The sequence below is a fragment of the Maylandia zebra genome, linkage group LG18 (assembly GCF_041146795.1).
Source record: "Maylandia zebra isolate NMK-2024a linkage group LG18, Mzebra_GT3a, whole genome shotgun sequence".
Taxonomy (NCBI): Eukaryota; Metazoa; Chordata; class Actinopteri; order Cichliformes; family Cichlidae; genus Maylandia; species Maylandia zebra.
The window spans coordinates 29,992,871-30,017,042 of NC_135184.1; the positions used below are offsets into that span (position 1 = coordinate 29,992,871).

The 24,172-nt window shown below is 41.5% G+C and overlaps 1 protein-coding gene across 11 annotated transcripts in view; it reads left to right on the forward strand.

Moving 5' to 3' along the window:
• ctnnd2b (catenin (cadherin-associated protein), delta 2b) overlaps positions 1–24,172 on the forward strand; it is a 240,754-nt gene that overhangs the window by 61,392 nt on the left and 155,190 nt on the right. For 10 of the 11 annotated variants that reach the window (XM_024806087.2, XM_076876378.1, XM_024806086.2 and 7 more), the window contains exon 3: positions 21,987–22,099. In XM_024806087.2, the coding sequence (XP_024661855.1) occupies positions 21,987–22,099 (113 nt within the window). Of the gene's footprint in view, positions 1–13,513; positions 13,747–21,986; positions 22,100–24,172 lie in introns of those variants that run through there. The other variant, XM_004565313.2, reaches the window with a different exon arrangement.

Consider the following 24,172-nt stretch of genomic DNA (forward strand, 5'->3'; position numbering starts at 1 on the left):
TCTACCCTACCGCCTACTGGTGTTGGCCAGAGGGGCCGATGGCGCGATATGGCAGCCTGGCTACAACCGTAGCTGCCTCCACCAGTGTGTGAATGTGGGAGTGAATGAATAGTGGTATCGTAAAGCGCTTTGGGTGCCTTGGAAAGCGCTATATAAATCCAATCCATTATTATTATTATTATTAAATTACCTACGAGTTTGATTTGTCAGCAACTTTCTGCCAGCCCTCTCTCCTTGCTTTTGCGGCCTTTGCAGTGTTCTCTTGCGTTTTAATTAAACTCTGAAACTCCTGAAATCCCTCACTCATGAGTTCTTGCTCTGCTGCCGGAAAATACCGAGCACGCCCCTTCGACATTTTCGCCGACCAATCAGCGGGTTGCCGATCAATGTTTCTACTATCGATGCGTAGCCCCTTTTACGACACCCAGTGATGTCACATTCCTGCGTCCAGCTGTAGTAATCGTCAACAGCAGGTGTGTTCGGGGAACCGGATTAGCGAGCTCACGGTTAGCGCGATGATTTGATCTTGGATGTGTCATTTGATCTTGGATGTAGTAAGCGACGTACGAAGAACGGGCCCCAGGGCCCTGTGCTTCGTACGTCGCTTACTACATCCAAGATCAAATGACACATCCAAGATCAAATCATCGCGCTAACTCTGAGCTCGCTATTCCGGTTCCCCGAACACACCTGTTGTTGACGATTAGTATAGCTGGATGAAGTAATGTGAGATCACTGGGTGGCCCAACAGGGGCTACGCATCGATAGTAGAAACATTGATCGGCAACCCTTTGATTGGTCGGCGAAAATGTCGAAGGAGCGCGCTCGGTATTTTTCGGCAGCAGAGCAAGAACTCTTGAGTGAGGGATTTCAGGAGTTTCAGAGTTTAATTAAAACGCAAGGGAACACTGCAAAGGCTGCAAAAGCAAGGAGAGAGGGCTGGCAGAAAGTTGCTGACAAATCAAACTCGTAAGTAATTCAATAATAACAATAATAATGGAGTGGATTTATATAGCGCTTTTCAAGGCACCCAAAGCGCTTTACAATGCCACTATTCATTCACTCTCACATTCACACACTGGTGGAGGCAGCTACGGTTGTAGCCACAGCTGCCCTGGGGCAGACTGACAGAAGCCAGGCTGCCATATTGCGCCATCGGCCCCTCTGGCCAACACCAGTAGGCGGTAGGGTAGATTTATCATATCACACCATATTATCCAATATTATATTACATTATATTATATTATAATATGTTATATTATATCCCCTTTCACATGAGAGCCACAACAGGACCCACTAGAACATGGGAACAAGTAAAAGTGAAATATAAGAATATTCTACAGAATGGTAATATTTATCACTTATATTGCTTGTCGTCTCTTGGAAAGAGACCCTGGAATACTCTGTTTGTTTGTTCATAACAGCAACCAAGAAAAGGGCAGAGCAAAAAAAAAGACAGGTGGTGGTCCTGCACCCCCTCGTCAACAAGTTGGTTAAGTGAATAATACCCTCACGGGAAAATCGATATCTCTCTATGAGCACACTGTCGCGCTGAGCTAAAGGATCCTGTCTGTCCCGCAATATACGCTGAATTCTGAGGACTCTCCTTATCAATCTTGCACCTTCCGCAATGGGTTGCTCGCGTAAACGGACAGGATATGACTGCGACAGACTTCCCAAATCCACCTTCGCTTTTATAGCCGTGGTCTCTCATCTTGATTACACGAAGTAATTTACAATTACTACTCTGAAATATGAATTACATCTGTAATAATCACATACATGTAATAGAATGTTAATAGTACATTTCCCTTTTTTAGGGAATGACCTGTATGTATCTGTGTGAAATCAATAAAAGGATCAAGTGCTGCATTATCTTTAGTTACATTGATGTTATTTATTTATGGTGAAACAGTGGTGGAATATCGCTGTTGCTTTCGTATGAATGACGCGGACATACCTGCGTGGCCGCGATCTAATCCTGTTTACATAAAGTAAACCTGCTCCCCAGCAGGTTTACGCTTACGGCTCTGTTGCTATGACAGCAAGTCCCGGATGGGCTTCGGGGAACCGAACGATCCAGGATCACGCGAAATCGTCAACAATCTCATCCAGCTAACTCACTTAGCGCGGTACGAAGAACAGGCCCCAGGTTTGCACACACAGTAGCTGGTATTTTGGCCCATTCCTCCATGTAGATCTTCTCGAGAGCAGTGATGTTTTGGGGCTGTCGCTGAGCAACACGGACTTTCAACTCCCGCCACAGATTTTCTATGGGGTTGAGGTCTGGAGACTGGCTAGGCCACTCCAGGACTTTCAAATGCTTCTTACGGAGCCACTCCTTTGTTGCCTGGGCGGTGTGTTTTGGATCATTGTCATGTTGGAAGACCCAGCCTCGTTTCATCTTCAAAGTTCTCACTGATGGAAGGAGGTTTTGGCTCAAAATCTCACGATAAATGGCCCCATTCATTCTGTCCTTAACACGGATCAGTCGTCCTGTCCCCTTGGCAGAAAAACAGCCCCATAGCATGATGTTTCCACCCCCATGCTTCACAGTAGGTATGGTGTTCTTGGGATGCAACTCAGTATTCTTCTTCCTCCAAACACGACGAGTTAAGTTTATACCAAAAAGCTCTACTTTGGTTTCATCTGACCACATGACATTCTCCCAATCCTCTGCTGTATCATCCATGTGCTCTCTGGCAAACTTCAGACGGGCCTGGACATGCACTGGCTTCAGCAGCGGAACACGTCTGGCACTGCGGGATTTGATTCCCTGCCGTTGTAGTGTGTTACTGATGGTGACCTTTGTTACTTTGGTCCCAGCTCTCTGCAGGTCATTCACCAGGTCCCCCCGTGTGGTTCTGGGATCTTTGCTCACTGTTCTCATGATCATTTTGACCCCACGGGATGAGATCTTGCGTGGAGCCCCAGATCGAGGGAGATTATCAGTGGTCTTGTATGTCTTCCATTTTCTGATGATTGCTCCCACAGTTGATTTTTTCACACCAAGCTGCTTGCCTATTGTAGATTCACTCTTCCCAGTCTGGTGCAGGTCTACAATACTTTTCCTGGTGTCCTTCGAAAGCTCTTTGGTCTTGGCCATGGCGGAGTTTGGAGTCTGACTGTTTGAGGCTGTGGACAGGTGTCTTTTATACAGATGATGAGTTCAAACAGGTGCCATTCATACAGGTAACGAGTGGGGGACAGAAAAGCTTCTTACAGAAGATGTTACAGGTCTGTGAGAGCCAGAGATTTTCCTTGTTTGAGGTGACCAAATACTTATTTTCCACCCTAATTTACGAATAAATTCTTTACAAATCCTACCATGTGAATTCATGGATTTTTTTTTCACATTCTGTCTCTCACAGTTGAAGTGTACCTCTGGTGCAAATTACTGACCTCTGTCATCATTTTAAGTGGGGGAACTTGCACAATCGGTGGCTGACTAAATACTTTTTTGCCCCACTGTATATATGTATATATATGTATGTATATATATATATATATATATATATATATATATATATGTATGTATATGTCAGTAAAGAAATCCACCCTTCAATTTTTAAAATACATTTTCATTTTTCATTATAGAAAATGAAAATATAACAAATACAGACTTTTTTATTTTCCAGAATATAAATGTAGAAGAGAAGACGGTCCAAAATATGAGGCAAAACTTTGTAAATACTTTTAATTTAAAGCTGAATCCAACTCTATAAGCCTGAATTTAAGACTTTTTCAGTTGTATTTCACTGTTGTAGCAAACCTATAAAAGCGTCTGGACGTTTCATCTCTCATCCAAGAAGCTTCTTCAGTATGTTGGATATATACACACATATATATATATATATATATATATATATATATATATATGTATGTGTGTGTATATATATATATATGTGTATATATATATATATATATATATATATATATATATATATATATGTGTGTATATATCCAACATACTGAAGAAGCTTCTTGGATGAGAGATGAAACGTCCAGACGCTTTTATAGGTTTGCTACAACAGTGAAATACAACTGAAAAAGTCTTAAATTCAGGCTTATAGAGTTGGATTCAGCTTTAAATTAAAAGTATTTACAAAGTTTTGCCTCATATTTTGGACCGTCTTCTCTTCTACATTTATATTCTGGAAAATAAAAAAGTCTGTATTTGTTATATTTTCATTTTCTATAATGAAAAATGAAAATGTATTTTAAAAATTGAAGGGTGGATTTCTTTACTGACAGTGCTGAAAATGTTCATCAATATTATAAAATATTACTGATACATTAAAGGTTGATAAGTGTCAGTGGTGATGTGTGGTTAACCTAGTAAAGTCACACTCATTTAAATCAAAAATCCTGTATTCACATCGCAGTGCTCAGATCAGATTTGCTGCTCTGTTTTGTTTTTTTTTTACCTAAACTCGTCTGCAAGCAAAAAATGAAGAATACCAAAGACAAAACACGCTGTCATACAGAAAACATGGCATGATGGTGAGGATAAGAAAAGAGACATTTCTTTAATTACGGTTGCTGATTCTGTGTAAATACCGAGTTGGAGACAGGTGTCTTTGACGTGCGAGATGAATTACCTCACTGAAGCAGATTTCTGCAAAAATTTCCGGATGTTGGGAGGACGGTTACTTTTAACCCCATCTGTCAGTGTCCCTCCACATTTGTAACACTTGAAGCTAGACCATCAGGTGAGCGATGTTAAGTCCACATGAATTCTGATTTGACTCTTCAGTGTGATAGTGCACTTTTTCTTTTTCTTTTCGTTTTTTAGCTGTACCTGATTTAGGACCAAATATGGAAGTGGTCCGAATAAGAACTGAAAAGATCAGATTGCATATGATCTCTGGGTGGAGGGACACTATGTGACAAAAAAATGCAATTCAAAAGACCCCTATGAAGATTACAACCAGGCACAGGCCTGGAACAGTAAGATGAGGGCCCCACACTGGGGGAGGGGATCAGAAAAGCACCTGGTGATTGAGCCTACCCCCTTAGTTCCGTCGGGACCTGGCACGTGGTTTGATCCAAGGCTGAGTCAGTAGCAGCAAGAAGCTCCTTCTAAAGTGTGTCAGTGTTCATCAGAAGAGTGAAGCTTAGAGTAGAGCTGCTTGAAAAGAACCATTTGAGGTGGTTTATGCTTTCTGGACACGTAATAGGTGAGATGTTCTTCATGCATCAAACCGGAGGAGACCCCGGAGTAGAGACTGTGCTGGCTTGGGAACTTTTTGATATCCCCATAGAAGAGCTGGAGGAGATAAAGTCTGGGCATTGTTACCAACTGCTGCCCACACAAACAGAACACAGATAAGTGGTAGAAAACGGAGTGGTAGACGCACGGATGGATGGAGATTCCATGTCATTTCTGCTATTCACACCTTCATCAAATAAAAGCAGAGCTGAATGAGATGTGGAAAAAATGTCCACAGTTGGAACATGGCACATTTTTAAAGACTGAACACATTTGCACAGTAAAGCTAAACCAAAATGGAAAGTGGCAAAACTGTCTTGATGTTGACTGTATTGAGCGATGTCTCACGCTGGAGCACTTCTTCAGACAGCCAGTTATACAAGTGGAATAAGCTCAGTGGGAACAGCTGCAGCAACAGAACAGAGTATGTGAGGTAAAACCAAAGTGAAGAAGACCACAAGGGGAACTGTCTGCAGAGAAAGACTACAGAAATTCTTCTGAATGAAAACAGCGGTCTCCAGTTGCTCTCAGTCTTCTCTCTGATCTCACATTGTCTAAAGCAAAAGCTTATCATTCATACATTTGTAGAATGTGCATATTAATGTCCCTGATCAAAGTCTAGCTGCTGCTGCTTCTTTCTTTGACGTCATCGAGAAAGATGGATGCGCACAAAGTTCCAGCAATGAATAATTTGCTGTTTTTTAACTGATACTTTCTTGGCCCAAAGCTGTATTTTTTGTTGGCTTTAAACATAAATCAAATTTTTAACAAAGGTTGGCCTCTAGTTTGTTTTGGGATCAAAAGTTGAAGCGCAACTTGAACATTGGCTGCAGTATCCTCACTGTAAATTTTCCATGCACTTGATTTGCTATTCTGCATTTACACTGCCTCAGGAAGGAAACTCACATATTCAGATGCCTACTTTTGTCCAAGTAGCACATTCTGGAAAAAATCAGATCATTGTAGAAATGCCAAAACTACAATTCCTGTAATGACTAGTCAAGTCATTCTTTATAACCCCCCCCCCCCCCCCCCCCCAAAAAAAAAAAAAACCAAACATGTTTAGGATAAAAATAAAAATGCTTTGGTTTTTCCACGTTGTTGGTGCTTTTTGTGGCATTTTGGACTTTTATTTTAAACTTTTGTCCAAAGAGGGGAATAAAAGATGGGGACGGATGCCCAGCACAGGGCCCTGGCTCAGCCCCTGTGGTCACCTGCTGGACCAGGTGCCCCTTTTATAACATTTTAATAAAATAATCTGAAAAAAATATAGACTGTGTAGCACAGCCTGCCACTTTCTCCCTTTACTTTTAAGGAATTTCTGTAATTTTTATTAGTCTTTTACTTGACAGTAATTAAAAAAAATACTGCATTTGCATTTGTGCATTGGATACATGCAGCTTGCTAACAAAGTTTGTTAGCATTATCTGCTAACTTAGCATTTCATCCAAATATAGTCCCTTCTAAACCCAAAAACAAACAAAACCAAAACAAAATGACCAAAAACAACAAAAACAGAAAGGAGGACTAACAATCTAACTGGTGACGACATAGTGGCTATTCCATCGTTTAGTTACAGTCTATGCATCTGTTCAGTTCCTGGGGAGTAACAACTAACAATAATGTTAAAGAAAAACATAAGAAAATCCTAAAATTTGGGAAAGTAAAACCAACAAATGTTTCCCCTTTCAGCCAAATGAAACAGTTCACCAAAATAGCTCCCCTAATCAGCTAATTGTTTACTTGACTAATCCTTTCTGCTCTGCATGGAGTCCAGCCCACATAAGTCGACTACTAACACATCCTTGATTAAAAACCAGCGTGGCAAGACACTTGGTTTGCACTTTAGTTGAGTACAATTGGACTTTTGAAGAGGAACAATGCGTGGGTTGTGATTACATGAGTTCAGAGAAGATTAAAATGTTTAAAAAGAGAGATCTATTGTGATCTCATGCAAGTCTTTGTATTTTGTTTTGTTTTTGAATCCATTTTGGATTCAAACAGCCAAGCTTTTATTAGGTAAAGGTGCTTATGCGTCCTCATTTGCACCTGAAGATAGCGTTTGTTATTTTTTATTTTTCGAGGGGAGAAACAAAATGCCTGACTGGCAAAGCTCCCAGCAACGGGCAATAAACGAGGCAGAAATAAAAAGGCCACAAGGTGTTTCAGTGCGATTAAAGCAACAATGTCAAGAAAGCCCGAGAGAACTCTTAGCCTTTAGATGTTTACCTCATGACTTGGCCTTGAGCTTTCAACATCCTTGAGATTTTGATTTGACCCGCAGTTTGAATAAACAATTTTACCTTGATGGCAGCTGAGTAGCGTTCCTATTTAGCAGCACTGTAAGCTCAACAAAGACACAGCACTCTGAATATTTTACCGTTGCTCATAATTTATGTACCTACCAACATCTTTGAAGCCAGTTGAAAAGAGAAGCAGGGATGAGGAGAGGAATTAGACCAGCTACAGGGGAACAACAAGACAAATCTGTCTGGTTTGGGATGAACGCTTAAGTAGTATCTGAGGAGAGTTAAATCCCCCCCCCCCCCCCCCCCCCCCCCCATCTCTCCTTTTTCTTTATCACACTTATATGGCTCCCTAAACCAGCGGTCCCCAACCCCCGGGCCATGAGTCGTTTGGTACCAGGCCGAAAGAGTTGAGGCTCGGGTGTGAAATTCATGGTTTTCAGGGGTTTTAGCTTCTTTCTTTTTTTATCGTTAACTCAGTTTCCATGGGTCTTTTCCCATGTGTTATGAGTAAATCTTTTTTTTTTAGTACCAGTACTGGTTTTATTTTGTTGTATTTTTCCGCGACACCTTAAAGGCCGGTCCGTGAAAATATTGTCGGACATAAACCGGTCCGTGGCGCAAAAAGGGTTGGGGACCGCTGCCCTACACAATCTTTTTATCAGGCCCCACCTTCTCATGTTGGCCTTTTTCCCTCCACCTACAGGACAACTTTGTTACCAGCTGGATGTGCCTAATAATTGTCCATCCTGAAACACTAACTTAGGGGCTTAGCTTACACAGCCACTGTGACATTTTCGCATCGAACAGTACCACCCCCCATCTAAAACATCTAAATGCCAGTCGGACACCAAGGGGCACAATTATACCGCTTTACACTGGGGAGAGAGAGAAAGAGAGAGGAACGGCTTCAGCTAGGACACACACACACTCTAACTTTGCTCCCCATGCAGCCCACCACTGTCCTACAGTCATTTATCTTACTTTACTAATTGCTTTAATGGGGTTTTCAGGGGCCAGCGTGGTCTTATGAGCTAGTGGCTGCACACTAACTCTCTTTCCGTCCTCCTTCTGTCTCCATTAAGAAGCTCAGATTGGAGCTGAATCTTTAGTAATGCAATCAGCTGACAAGCACTTGATTGTGGAACCTGCTCATTAAGACATAGTTAATTGTTGTCCTTTTCTCTCAATTGCTTATCAAGCTATGATTACTCGCTCACATGCACACACATGCACACATTCAGAGTTCCTGCCACCAGAGTGTGTGTGTGTGTGTCTTTTTTTCAAGAAAGTTAAGGCTGTGTAGTCTATTGATTAAAGGACTAAAAGCTTTAATAATAGTCCGTTTCTATTATGTTAGTTTTTTGAGTTTGAAGGAAAATGACACCCATGCAATCAGTGAGGCTCATGGCTGGATTAACCTCTTTTCCCAAAGGCAAAAAAAATGTTGGGCTCCTTTTATTAAGCCACTTATTTCCCCAGACAACAGGCGTGTTTGCAGGGTTGTTTGTTTGTTTTTTCTAAATGAAGTGGTACAAGGGCGGGACTTAGAAACAGGTGGGGTGGGGCCATTGGGAAATCAGAAAGTTGTATGAGATATAAATGTTAAAGCACTTGGAAACTGATTGAAAATCCAGCACGTAATAATGATTTGAATTATGGACCGAACTCCTGCCTCTGTAAACATGCATTAGGAGACGTGGCTGCCTCAGTGGACATAAAGTTTTTAACCATGACGTGATGGACAGTACATATTCAACTTTTAGCCTGAGTGGTAAATATAAAGAAAATGTTATACGTTCACGAATAGTTAGCAGCAGACGAACCCAGTGTGAATCAAATGAAGGGAAGGAAATTTAGCAAAATTTCAAAATGTATTGTTTTCCATTAGTTTTTGGTGCTTATTATTATATTGTGTAACATTAGCTGCATTTACGGTCTATGGAGAACAACACTGTTTTTCACAGTGTGAAGTAGTCAGACTCGAATGTCAAAGAAGGTGGTAGGGAAGCAGACTCAGGAGACATTTGGGGTTTTCAGAGGTGAGCAATTTATTTACAGTGGACCCCATCCTGCATGAAACTTCCAAACAAAACTTACCCCCAAAGTAACTTCATTAACAAAACTCAAAAGTACCTGGATTTGGTAACACAGCTCACCTCTCCTCTCTCATCTGAGTCTGGCAGAGACTGACTATATATAGGGCCATTAATCGCCCTTTAATCTGTAACATAATAAAATATAAAGAAACATGTAACTGAGTATTTGCTTTAATTTGCAGTATGTTTGATTTGCTGGCAACAGAATGCTTACACAAACAAACCTGGGATAGTGAGTGCAGCAATGTTACTTTGACAAATAGCAAATCATAGCAAATAAATACAGAGACAGAATAATGTGCAAAAAAAGGTCAACACATCTGGGACAAAGGGAGGGCATTACAAATGCACCCACTTTGTCACACACAGAAAAAGCAGATCCAAAAGGGACTCCAATTTTCCTTATTTTCCTCCCTTATTAACTGCAATTAATAACTCAATTGATGGAAATTAAACCATCAATTGATTACCTGGTTTGAACTGTGGGCCATTTTTAAGCCCAGAGTTCAAACCAGGTCTATAACTACTTTTACAACTAAGAGAAGTAGTAATTAGGAGATTCAGTTTTAGGTCTTAAAACATTTATACAGCCGATATTTAGTTTTGAACATTTCTAAAAAATTTGCAAATTTGATAATCCAGCTGGTTTTTACTAGCTAACTAACTGTGGTATGATTGTTGGTGGTAGGCCAGGTGTTATGGGTATTTCTGAAGCATCTGATCTTCTGGGATTTTCACCACAGCTGTTGCTACAATTTACTCAGAATGGTGTGAAAAACAAAAAACATCCAGTGAGTGGCAGTTCTGCAGACAGAAACCGCTTGTTGGTGAGAAAGGTCAGAGGAGAATACCAGACTGGTTGGAGCTGGCAGAGAGGCTGTGGTACCTCAGATAGCTATTCTTTCCAACTAAGCAGACAAAAATCTTAGAATATACAGCACATGTAATCTTGAGGTGGATGACTGTCAGGTTCTGCACCAAAAATATCCTAACAGGACAGACGCTGGCATCTTAGCCTGCTAGAGATGGTTTCAATGGCAGCAGCTGCAGCTCAGCAGATGCAGTGGGTTGTCTACTAACGGGAAGGTCATTCGTTTGAGCCCCGGCTCCTCCGGTCCGCATGTCCTAGTGTCATTGGGGACGATATTGAACCTCGAATTTGCCCCCCTGTGATTGGGTGAATGTGGCTTGTTGTACTGGGAGTAGAAAAGTGCTGCTGTATATCATTTCAAAACCATTGAACAACAGGAATCAACCTCCTACTGATCAGTCATCCTTTGAATAGTGCAGCCTATCTCAAATGTATTTGCTGACCATGTGCATCTTTTTATGGCCATAATTCACCTTCTATCAATGGATACTACCATGCCACATAGCACCTTAAAGTCCAACATCTAGCAGGAGCCATACCTCCATGGAGTCCTGACCCAGCAGGATGTTTGGTGTTTGCACATAACGAGACAAAAAGAATCATTATCTGCTAGTGAATAGCTGATTCATTTAATCTGCATCTTTCTGTCAAAGCTTTCTGCCCTCACACTTGATGTTTTGAAGTTAGAAGACATTTATGTTCATGAGGGAAGGAGGGTCTAATGAAACACTCTTGATGTGATTACAAAGGCAGGATGTCTCTGCCTCTGCATTGCTCTCACCAGTCTTTGTAAAGGCGTCTCCAAACTCTTTAGATGTAGAACAGTGATGCAGTATTGCTTAGGCCTAATGTTCTTTGTGATAGAGTAACACAACATGTTTCACCATTTGATAAGTACTTTCTGAAATTAATGGAAATCGATTGGGGGGAAAAAACAATCTTTTGTTGCTGGCCATACAATTTACTGTGTAGATACAACTACTAAGACACATTTCTTTAGCCTGAAATAACAAATACACACATGTTCAGGGCGTGTTCAAATCATTTGCTGTTATCCAACTTTCACACCGAAACAAAGAGTTGATCAAACTGATCCATCTGTTTCACCCAAACACTCATCTTACCTCTGTGATTTAACCTGCCTGAAGCTGAACAGCCACGTAAACTGAGCCAGTTCAAATTTGAATAAGGAAATGCTTGGACGCTGGAGCTTTGCATGCACGCAATGTTTTTATTGGGTTGCAGTGACTGCTTTAGTGTTGTTTGGACAGAGAGAGGAGGTGGGCGAGTCAGAGAGCGTAAAACAAAACTAAAACAGTCTGAAGATACGTTCACAGGGCTTCTTGGCACGATGGAAAGTAACAATCAGAGAAACACCTGCTGCGAAATCATGGATTCAGGTTTCCAGTCAGATTGCTTCTGGGTAAGACGTGGTTATGCATGTGTGTGTTTCATGTGATGCTCACCTGGGTATAATTATTTGACAATATTTCATTTCACTGTAAGTTAACACTGTGACGAGTTAACTTGTAGTCTATGGTACTAGCTGTACATAGACATGCTAGCAGTAATCAGCCACTGTAAAACTGTATACTGTAAATGCAGTTTATATGATAGCATCCTCCATTTTGGAAGACCAGTTGTGCGGACTTCCAGCCCCACACCACCAACCACAAAGCTTAATTCAGAATCAACAATCTTAATAATCTGCTAGTATGAAATAGTAGAACCAACAGACAATAGGGAGTCAATCAGCAGTCAGTGAAAACTACTTCAGACTTCCATTGACTTGTTTTATGAAAGAAACCTCAAATTCTACAACTAAGTTTAGTCCTGTTTCAGTCTAATTGTAATAAGTTAGGCCTAATGTCATACAGGGCTATCTATTACCACTCCTAATAGTTCAGTCCTGCAGAGGGCAACAATGTCACTTGATGATAAGATGGCTCATTTCAAATTTTAGTTGGACTGAAGTTTATAATTATTGATATAAGTGTACAAAAGAAGTCTACCTTTAAATGAATGAGGTGAAAAGCAGCCAGTGCACCTGTTTGTGAAAACCAGGAAAGAACATCAGCGTTTCACTTCTCCTGTGTCAATCCTACCCTAACATGTTAGCAGCTAAGGGAAGTTATGTATGAATACATTTATCTTATTCTGGGATATGATAACGCTGACACTTTGCCACCAAGCTTGCACAGTCACTAAAAGAACAATAGATTTCGAGCACGATACAAACCACCCCTGTTCGTGGAGCACTTAAGTAAAGACACCTACACTCCGCCTCGGTGTGTAGTTTGGATAGTGTGACTCTCCATTCCCTTGAGGCTTGGCGCTTCCTCATGTTAGAGTTCAGAAAGGCTCAGTCATACTGCTTTAGATTCCACTGAGACAAATGTTGGTTCAGTTGAAATGACCTGATTGTACACTTTTATAAAATGGTGATGTGATCGGGTCTTTGCAGATAATAACTACATCGTACTACAGCCGTGTGTAATCTACATGTGGTTTTGTGTTTGGGTGAGTTATAACACACCTAATGCACTTTTTTTGGCCCCATACACTCCTTACATCCCGTCTCAGCCCATAGGATTTCACTGAGGCAGAACAGAGAGAGAGAGAGAGAGAGAGAGAGAGTGTGTGTGTGTGTGTGTGTGTGTGTGTGTGTGTGTGTGTGTTTGTGAGTGAGAGTGCCTTCCTCCATCCCACTTCCTCTCCATCTTCAGGCTCCTTTGCTCTCCTCCTCCCAAAATCCCTCCTTGCTTTTCAGTGATGGTGGATGAGGGAGGGAGGGGGTGCAGATGGTCTGCTCAGAGAGAAAGAGAGGGAGAGTGAGAGTCACAGAGAGTGACTGGCGAGCGGCGGGCTTTTTTGGCATGCTGTGCCGGTGGGAGGGCCCATTGTGATGCAACGTTGCATAAATAATGCCACGGGGCTTCTAAATGCTCCGTTGCCATGGGGACCTTTGTGCCTCAGTGAACACAGTGTGTGTATGTGTGTGAGTGTGTGCTTCATGGCCCCGGAGGAGGGAGAAAAAGAGACACAGACATAGAAGCAAAGAGAGAGAGCGAGAGACAGACAAGGGGCCGAGGTGCAGGCAGCTCAAGTGACACATGTGGTCTCTCTCTCTCTCTCTCACGCGCACGCTCTCGCTCTATGTCTTTCTATTTGTCTTTCTATCACTTGGTTTGACCCAGGACAGATGAGTGTTTGGAGGAGGGAGAGGGAGCACTGTTGTCGCTTTTCGACTAGACAGGAGCAAAGCAAAGCGGGATATTCTGTGATTTTGTCTCTTTGTGAAGTATGGTCCATGTGAAGGTACGTGTCTGCGTTGCTTATTTTTTTATGCAACTCCTTCACCAGTTCTTCTTTCCAGCATTAAATTCCATCACAGTCCCTTCCTCTTGCTCTGCAGTAACAGGTGTCTGCCCCTCAGCCGTGAATTGGAGGGAGCAGAGATCGGAGGGGGCGAGGAGTGGAGGGCGGGTAGAAAAAGGAGGGAGTGATCGCTTTTGTTTGGCTGTTTCTGAGAAGACTTGCATCTGAATTCTCACAGCTCACAATGGAGCTGGTTAGTCAGCCTGTTAGTCTGCTGGTGTGTACTCTGTGCAAAACAACAAAAAACACTTTTTTCCTCATCTGCTACAGAGACTTTGCCTCAAAGTAGGTTGTGTTTTTTTTCTTTCTCTCTCTCTCGCTGTTCCTTTCGTTGCATCAGCTGATTATGGGGGTTTAGATTGATTTGGCTGCGTAAAAAGTCAGATCGCACAGGGAGAAACGTGCAGTTTCCATGTGTGGAGTGGTGTTTGAGATGTAAATAAGAAATGCAGCTCACTGGCATCAGAAGACTATAGCTTTTTATCTTCAATGGGATCATGAGATCACAGACGCTGAAAGCATCAGTGTGCTTCTGGTGGGGGATTGGCTGCTTGCTAAAACTTCAACAGATACTATGATGATTGATTTTAGGCTAAAGGGCTAAAATTACGTGCATGTGTGGCTTCTTAGTTTTCTCTCAAATATGACTGATTAATTGGGTTCTGTTGAGCAGCTATATTTTTATCCCGAGTGCTGTGTGAAAATGTTGAAAGTGTGCAAACAGTGAAGCATGTCGAACTGTTCTCACACTGTGGATGTTAACATCCAGACTTTCTGCTTCACAAAATGCTTTCAGAAGCTGCACTTTGTCACGTCTTCTGGTTTGACTGCAGAACACGGACACGGGTGACAAAGTTAAGAGAAGAAAATTCATGGCTTTGTGGAGGGGCTGAGTTTGGGGGATTTTACTGGACCTTGCTTGTCCTCTTGAAGGGAAGGGTCACTGCAAATACATATAGCGATCAACATTAATCCCACAGCCCCATCCACCATGCACAAGGGTTCATTGAATAGTTTGAATGGTATTAAAATGGTGTAATGTTGATTAGTTAATATTTATTTATCTGTCTTTCTTCCACAGTGTGTTTTTTTGTTTGTTTGGGGGTTTTTTTTGTTTCATTTTATTTTTGTTTTGTTTTTTTTGTCCTCTCATCACTCAGATGGCTGTCCCTCCCTGAGCCTGGTTTGTCTTGATACCAGCACAAAGGCACAGCAGCATGTCCCCACTGATGTGTGCAACGTTTGTGTCCTCACTTGCAGAATCCTTACAGATGTATTTAATTATCATTGTATGCCTGTGTGTGTGTCTGTGTCACATATGTTTCTCTATGCTGGTGTGTGTGCCTGTATGTCTGGCCAGTTGCCATTAATAATAAGATGTTGCGTAATTACAGTGAAATTTGCAATTTGATTTGTTAAGTTATTACATTAATGATTCATTATAATCAAATTGTATCATTATGGTGGGAAGCCTAGAGTTGCCTCAGGCATCTTAGGCATTTACGCTCCCACAGTCCAGCACTATGTTCTCCATCACTACTCTTAGCCATAAAATACGCATTGTGTTAGCACTATAAATAGCATTAATGTTCCTTTTCAAGCTTTTTTTTAGGTCATTAAAAATGGCAACGCTAATATTAAGCTGCATTGGGTGCAGACTGGTTTTTATTCTCTTTTAATGATATGCATTTGTTTTCTGAATCTGTATAACTTAATTTTGCTGGGCACTCCACCTGGGTCTTTTTTTGAGTTATTGTGTAAGCAAAATGAAACTTATTGAGTTTTTAGAGGGTGCTATTTTTCTTTCTTCTCCCTTATAGGATTGTTTTTTTGAGTTTTGTTATGATTCACACTCATCTTAAGATGGATTTTTTTTGAGGCATCATACACACGTACTAAACAACAACAAAACAAAAAACAGGTTTTTGGAGTGTGTTAAGTCTGAGATGTGCAGTTTTTATAAGTCTTCAGGTCCTTGTCTTGGTTAAGGCCCCTTTGGAAGCAATAACAGCCTCAAGTTTTCTTGGGAATGATCCTTTCTTTCAGGGGTTTCTGCCATTCTTCTCAGCAGAATCCTTTAAGCTCAGCCGGGTTGGAATGAGAGTGTTGGTGCTCGGCCGCTTTCAGGTCTCCCGAGCTGCTCCTGGCATCAGGTCTGGATCGTGCCTGCAAAACTCCAGGATTTTCACAGTGTTATCCAAAGCAACTCTTGTGTTTTCTCTGTGATGTGCTTTGTTTCAATGTCTTCTTGAAATATAAACCTTCTGCTTAGCTTGGTATCCTGAGCCCTCTGAAAACGGTTTTCACTCGGGATTATTCTGTATTTATTCCGAAGGGTCTCTTGCAGTCTCTGTCACAGGAAAAACATCCCTACAGCACGATGCTGCCTAACCACCACTTTGAGCGACTGTATCGATGGCATTAATAAGGTGATTCTCCCTACCCGGCTCTCTCCACACATGGCAATGGGAGCTATGGTGGAACAGTTCAATTTTTATTTCATCAGGGCAGAGGATTTTTCTTGTTATAGCCCAAGAGCCCAATCAGCTGCCTTTTGACAAACCACCAGTGGGCTGTCTTGTACCTGTTAGTGAGGAATTGCTTCCCTCCGGCCACTCTTCCTTCAAAGCCTGATTGGAGGAGTGCTGCACTAACAGTTATCCTCTGCTTTTACTCAGTTTGACTGCCAGATTTAGGAAGTTCTTCCATTTGAGAATGATGAACCTATACTCTTGGGCACTGTCACCTTCACTACATTTGTGCCCTGAGACAGACCAATCCACTCTGACATGCACCATCAACTATAAGACTGCATGTAAAGAAGTGTGCGCCTTTACTAAATGCATTGTCTGAATTTAATTAAGTATGGGTGGATTTAATCAAGGAGCCACATATTCCTATAGTACTGTGTGGTGACTGATGGAAAAAAATCCCTGTAAACAGATATTTGCATATGAATATGATGGATTTGCTGACGAGGGCTGAACATTTTGGTCCCGGAAGCTTTCAGGTTTCAGTTTGCACAGTCAGAGTGCTGATCAGTCACATTTGAGTGAGTTTGGTTATGTGCAGCCAAACACTGAGTGTGGAAACCACAAGAGGAATGCATTTCCCAAAATGCAATCTGAAAACAATCAGCTATCGTCTGATGATGATTAAGCTTTTTATTAGCTGCATTCATCTGCATTTGTAGTCGGGCTGCAAACAACGACCTTTGCACAGAACGTTGGTCGTTACCTGCACAGGGTCTTAGTCATCAGGCAACAGCCGCCAGGTTCACAGCCTGACCAAAGAAAAAAAAAGGGGGGGGGGGGATTAATTAAGGTTAATGATGGTGATGGAAAACTGTAAACCTTAAAGGATCTGAGAAATAGGCTCTGTACGTGCGCTTGTATCACTCTCTTCACTTCCTTCCTTTGTTGATGAGTGCATATTTCTTTCATAATAGCTCGTCTTTATTTAAACGCTGCCTTGGAAACAGTGATTGATTGTATCCTGTGGTCTGGCGTGACTTATTGTAATTATGTCACTTTTATTATCTCGAACCAGCCAAAGGACTGTCAGAAAGCCATTTAAAGATCCAAACCATACCTTTGAAACCAGCACTGCAGTGGCTGAGCGCTGATGTGCCTTCTCCACTTGATTTGAGTGATTCAGCAAAACAATTTGATCTTTCTTGTTTTATTTCTTTTTTCTTTCGCACAAATTGGTAAATTTTGTTTATTTAATCAGCTATAATGATCACAGCAGCAGACACAAATATCCTAATCAGCTGCTTGCTTGTTGGCACATCAGCTAATTAGTGGTTATTCATCACGCATAAATTAAGCCTAAGAAAAGGTCTCTATCAAGAGCCACCCAAATGAAAAGATTTGCTCTTAAATGGCACGTACGCGTGATTTATGAAAACTTTTTGACTTTTTAAAATGGAGCTTATAGGTTTCACTAAGCTGCCATCCAAGCCTTGAACAGATACCAGCGTCCTAAACCAAACATATACATTGAGTTTAGATGTAAAATATAACTCAAGTTCATTTTTTGACAATTTGTATTGTATATTTTAGTTGCTGCTATTAGCAGTCAATATCCATGCGTTATAAAACCAGGCAGTGAAATATTACCCTAATAGAGTATTCTTCATGATCTGTGCCATGGCTGTCAAAAGTCTGCTTAACTAGCAAGATATTTTCTGTCTGCACAGGACTGCAGTGTTCTGGTTCTCAATGCTGAAAGTCATAATAACCAAATATTTTAAAACACCAGTGTACAAGCATACTACTGACACCTCTACTGGACAGTTTTAAACAGCTACAGCTTTGACTTTGTGTGGTGACGTTCCTCTTTTTACTCTCATTAAAGAGGTTGAGCAGGCATCAGAAAGGGTATCCGCCATATCAGATATACCAAAGTATCTGCTGTGGCGATCCCTTGTCAAATAAAGGAACAGCGAAAAGTACAATTTATTACATTTTTCCTTATTTTGTGACACATATACTCTTAGAATGCTGGACTCTCTGTGAGCCAAGGCTCACACTTCAGAGTCCTATAAATATTAAACAATATTTCTGCTCCTGGATTTGGAGCTGTCTCTAATATCACCATGTCAGGACAGACACCCCACCCAGTTGCTGTTTAAACCTGGTGTAAGCCGATGAAAAGAAACTTTACCTTAAGCGAGGACAAAGAAAATAAAATGGGTTTCAAGGCTGAATGACACAAAGCTACTGTTGTAGAAGCCAAAAATACAAATACAGACTTGAAACTCAGCAAACCGCAAACTCTTGTCATTTTTAAAAGGTTATCTGACTAGTTCAATGGCTTGCTGTGTGGTACAGACTGTCCAAAAAGCTTGTGCTTCAATTTTGGTGAGCGAAATTCTGGTATTTTCTTAGACAGTTAGCTAATTAGCTGACATGTGTGTATGTTGCTGCTTGCTAACCAAGCTAGCTAGCATTAGCTGACAAATTAGCATTACTAGGTCCCCCTTCAAGAGAGGCTCGCATGCTAATGACCAAAGACCTACTAGTCAGTTCAGATGATATAATATGTGATACATCCATTATGAGGCCAGCTTGCACACAACTAATGCATGTAAGTGTGTATGTGTGTTACTTGTGGCAACATCAGAATAAAAACAGTAATAGCAAAATGGCTACGTTCACACTGCGCATCAAATCCGTTTTTTTTACCCTATGCGACCCATATCCGTTCATGGTGTGACAGTGTGAACGGCACAAATCCGATATTTTCAAATCCGATCTGGGTCACTTTCGTACGGAGCCCCGCAGGGGACATGGGAGAAAAAAAAATTAGGGAGAAAAAAAAAATTAAGACGGACTTTTGCGAGATCTCGCAAAACAAACTCGGGATCTCGCAAAACTTTCTCGCGAAAGTTGAATTCCAACAATGGCGGCAGCTACTTAGTTGTAATATTACTCTTTCTGGGTCACAAAATACACTTTTAAGATATTTTGAGGCGTGAATGTAGTTGTGTAAACGTCAGATACCTGCTCGGTTTACAAGACATCACATATTTGCAAAAGTGCTCCGACGTTTTTGGAGATCTGACACCCACTAGCTCGAAGCTAACGGGAGGTCGAGACCTACTACAGCCGGGAGGAACACCGCTTTCCCGGCACATCGTGCCTCGACCTCCTGGTTGGCTTCGAGCTGGCGGCCACTAGCTCGAAGCTAACGGGAGGTTGAGACCTACTACAGCCGGGAGGAACACCGCTTTCCCGGCACATCGTGCCTCGACCTCCCGGTCTGCTTCGAGCTGGCGGCCTCCAAAGAATGCGGCTAATACTTTTGCGAGATCTCGCAAAAGTCCGTCTTAATTTTTTTTTTTTTCTCCCTAATTTTTTTTCTCTCCCATGTCCCCTGCGGGGCTCCGTACTTTCGTATGTTGTACTGAATCCGATACATATCCGATGTTTTAGAAAGCGACTGCTGTTTGAATGGTCAAGTCGCATTAAATCTGTCTTTTACGTCACTGACACAAGACAGACGCCAATTATCAGCTCCGGAGAAGCACCCGATAAGACATTGCGAACGCTTCCTGGCCATCCAGCGTAGATGTCAGTGAAACTGTTGGGAAGACAACGTTGGAGAAACGTGAACATTTTATTTATACTGTATAATCTGCAGATTCTGACAGAAATCTGCTACTATCCTTTGAAGCGCCGCTCCTCTCTAAAACAGCAATAAGGATAGTTATTAGATTATTTACATTATTATGTAAATAACAAAATAACTTAAAGCAAAAATTGGGAAATGTAAAGTCCGAAGTCTTTATATTAAGGGCCATCAGTCAAACAATAGGGGCTGTATCCCAATTCAGGGTCTGCAGCCTTAAAGTACGCATTTCAAGGCCGATTACGTCACAGCGGCGCGCCGAAGCCTGTCCCAATTCAAAGGCTGCTCGAAATGCGGCCCTGAAATGCGTCCTTCATTTCCCTGAATTTTAAGGCTGTGGCAGTGTAGACTTCGTGGCCCAACATATCCCAGAATGCATAGCGCGGCGGTGGGTGTGAATAATTTTGCCGAAAAAAAACGGCGGATGAGGGGCGGCCGAAGAGTAAACTTTAATTAAGTACAGAATATTATGTCACTTATTTATGTGCAAATGTTTAATAACGAAGAACATTAAAAATTACTGTTGGCAACATGTCGGCAAAGTTATGTGACATTAGTGACGTTTGTACTAACTTGGTTTTAAGGCCTTTACTTTAAAATATACGCCGTTCAATAGCTGACCTTAATCTTACAGAGAATGTAGAAAGAAACAAACAAATGAACAAAAGATTTTCTCCTTCATGTCTGTCAAACAAAGCTGTATGACACGTTTCCAGCTGTTAGTATCATGGTTGCTAGGCAACCTGGGCAGCGCGACGGAGGCTAGACCGTCCCATTTCACAAGCCTCGCACTTCCGGCCTTAGCGGTCTTTGAGTACGCGGCCCTTGAGGATCGTTGAGGCTGCGTACTTTAAGGCTGCAGACCCTGAATTGGGATACAGCCATTGTTTACTCTGGGTCTAAACAGAGCGCGTTGTGTGTGACGTCTTCTTCTGCGCATGCGGGCCGCTTTGAGGGTTCACACTAGAGCGCGTTTACTGTCGCATTTTATTTGTAGTGTGAACGAGCAGACAAAAAAAATCGGATTTGATCAAAAAATCTGAATTAAGCATTAAGACCTGCAGTGTGAACGTAGCTAATGTGACGCAATTGCAGTGGAAATAACCATTAAGCACGGCCTTTAAAAAAAAAACCATTGAACCTCCTGGTCTGCCGGAAAGATAGAAAACCATCCAATTAAATACATAAAACATACTAAATTATGTCCATCATGTTTTCCACATCCTCTTTGTTGCTCTTTGGACTGGATCATTTTGCTGCAATCTCTTCTGCAGTGGTGTAATGTCACTCCACTGGAGAATTGGTGTCACCAGCTGTTTATCTCAATGGGCCCATTTCTTCATATTCATATTTTTAGAGTATGCGGGAATTCACAATTTCCTCATAGATACATATGTGCAGAGCTTTAACATGGTACATGCATTTCCCCAGGGATGTTCTTGCAGCTGAAGTTCTTCGTCACACTGGCTGGACAGTTAGGGCTGTCCTTCTTGTCTGTTATCCTAGAACAATTGGGGGCGGGGAGGGGGGAATGAATGTTTTTTTTGTGAGATGTGACTGACAACTTTTTTCCCACCACTCCATTAATATCAACCAGCATATGCCTATCAGCAGGGTATAAATCCATCGGGTGTCAGTGCATAGATGAGCCAAGTATTAGAGTAATGCTTACAACTTTTTTGACACTATATGTCAAAAATAGCAGAATTCTTCTCCCCCAAAACCTTCTGCTGTTCCATGACTTTCCTCAGTGGCACAATAGCAAATGTCACATTTGTGATGGTTTGAGTTTGGTGTCACAGTTTTGCAACATGTCAAACTCTTCTCTGTGAATATCTGGCAGTGTGAAACTTGGCAGACGCAGCGATATCTGGCCTGTTTTCCCACCACAGACTGCGGAGTCCATTTCACAACAATTAAAAATGTGTCAGCGAGAACGCAGCCAAACTAATGCTCAGGATGACTGTAAACGTGACAGTAAATAAATAGACAGATTGTTTTGACACATTCTTGCTCTCCCTCCCCGTCTCTCTTTCTCTTTCTAGGAGCTGCAGTTTGAACGTCTGACCAGGGAGCTGGAAGCCGAACGACAGATTGTCGCCAGTCAGCTGGAGAGATGCAAGCTTGGCTCTGAGACTGGAAGCATGACTAGCATCAGGTGTGTGCGTGTGAACGTGTTTGTGTGTCCAACACCTGTCAGGTTATCTTCTGTACACTCTACCTGTGTGTGTCAGCTGTACTCTCGCAGGTGACTAGCTATACAGCTGCTCGCATTAGAGAAACACTCCTTGATTCGTGTCCAAAATTCATCGGTGTGCTGGTAACCGCGCTGTAGTGATTTGCTTTTGAACTCGGAGAGAGCAGCGCTGCACCCAATGTTGCTTGCTTTCTTTTACCCAGTTTAAACATACACAGAGATGTGCTGATGTGATGTTTCAGGTTTGTTATAGTGCAGTCGAGTAGTGTGCACAGTGCAGCAGTAATTAGATTACATATTATTATTATTTTTAAAAGCTCACTTTAAGTGAGCTTGTATCTCATTAGATTATAGCATTTAAATAATGCAGGGAGCATTATTACAGTACCTAGATAGATAGTTACATTCTAGCTGACATTTATATTTAAGGCACCAATAGAAGGAGCAGAACAGACAGTAAAAATCAGTGTTTACATATTGACTATAGCCAAAATGATAGCTTAAAAATAACTAATTATACTTCAGCTAGTCGCTAAGAAACATTAGCATTTATCTGGATTTTTTTATACCTAACTTGCCAGTAAACATTAATAATTTACTCTATAAATTGCTCTTTAATATATTACTCTTATTATCTCCATGCATCTTAGCTTAAGCGATTGTTGCTAATATTTCATAAATGCTGTTGTATGTAGCACTCATTGTATTGTTTGTCACTCATCCAAGTGACTTCTTGAGTCTCTGAAGAAGGAGACTGAAGAAGTCACTTGGATGAGTGACGAAACGTTTCTCCCACTGAAAATCCTACGTCCAGATGAACAGAATAACCTCTTGGAGGTTTTCTTACCTGGATGATTGAGAATGCATCAAAACCATTTAAGTCATACTTGTGCACCCTCTCTCAGTTCTAAGGTTTTATTTATGAGGGTAAAGAAGAAGAAAAAACAACCTTCCAGTTCGAGAAGCAGTCCTGTGTAAAATTAAGTGTACCTTGTGATTCAGTAGCATGTAGAACTCAGCAACCCCTCCAAACAAGTCATACTTGTTCACTCTTTTTTTAATTTTCTATCATAAACTTTAACATTTAACTTGCTAACTGAGGCCTGTAGAGTCTACGGTGTAGCTCTTGGGCTTTTTTCCACTTTCTCGGAGCGTTGCACGGTCTGACCTTGGAGTTTGCTGTGACGTCCACTTCTGGGAAGACTGGCAACAGTCTTGAATGTTTTCCAGTTGACTTGAACTTTTTGTATGGAAATGACTTTATAATGTTTCCCAGATTGATGGGTAGCAATGATGCAGATGTCTTTCCTCCGTGGCATTGTGTTAACACACACCTGACTGCTTCAGACCAGCAAACCGACAAGGGTTCAGCTTTTATTGAGGTGCTGCAGAACCGTAGACATCAAAACCAAACAGACTAAGATGCTGAGTGCACACTGTCAGTAATTTACTGCGGATCTATATTCACAATCCCTTCCCAACTACACTTGGATATTTCACCTGTTTGTATTATGAAAATATTGATTAGTACAGCTTTGAAACAGCACAACTCAAGGCAGTCAACTAGGCTAGGCTCATTTATTAGTGAAAAAAATCATTGGGTTTTTAAATGCACTATATTTTGACTAGGAAATGTTCCTGATGCTCTACTAATTAAAATTTAGTTTAAACAATTTTTCCCTTTTGCCTCCTAAACACCTTTTATAGGAAATGATAGCGTTGCTTGCTTGTGTTATTTAACAACACGAGAATTGCTATCAGGTTTTTACACGTTTAGTAATTACGATCCCCTTAGCTGAACCCATGTAAAGAACACATGTTCACCATTGTCGCCTCTTAGTCTTTTTCAGCTGTTCATATTAAGTGCACAGAATAACAACAGGGAGGTGACAAAGACATGGAGCAATTAGGCTGTGATGGTGTAAAACACATGTTGCTCAGTTCAGAGTCATTTTAAGGAGAAGTATATAAAAAAAGCTTGAGACCATTAATGAACCTAACTCTAGATGTGCTGTCAAAACCTTACTGGCAGGC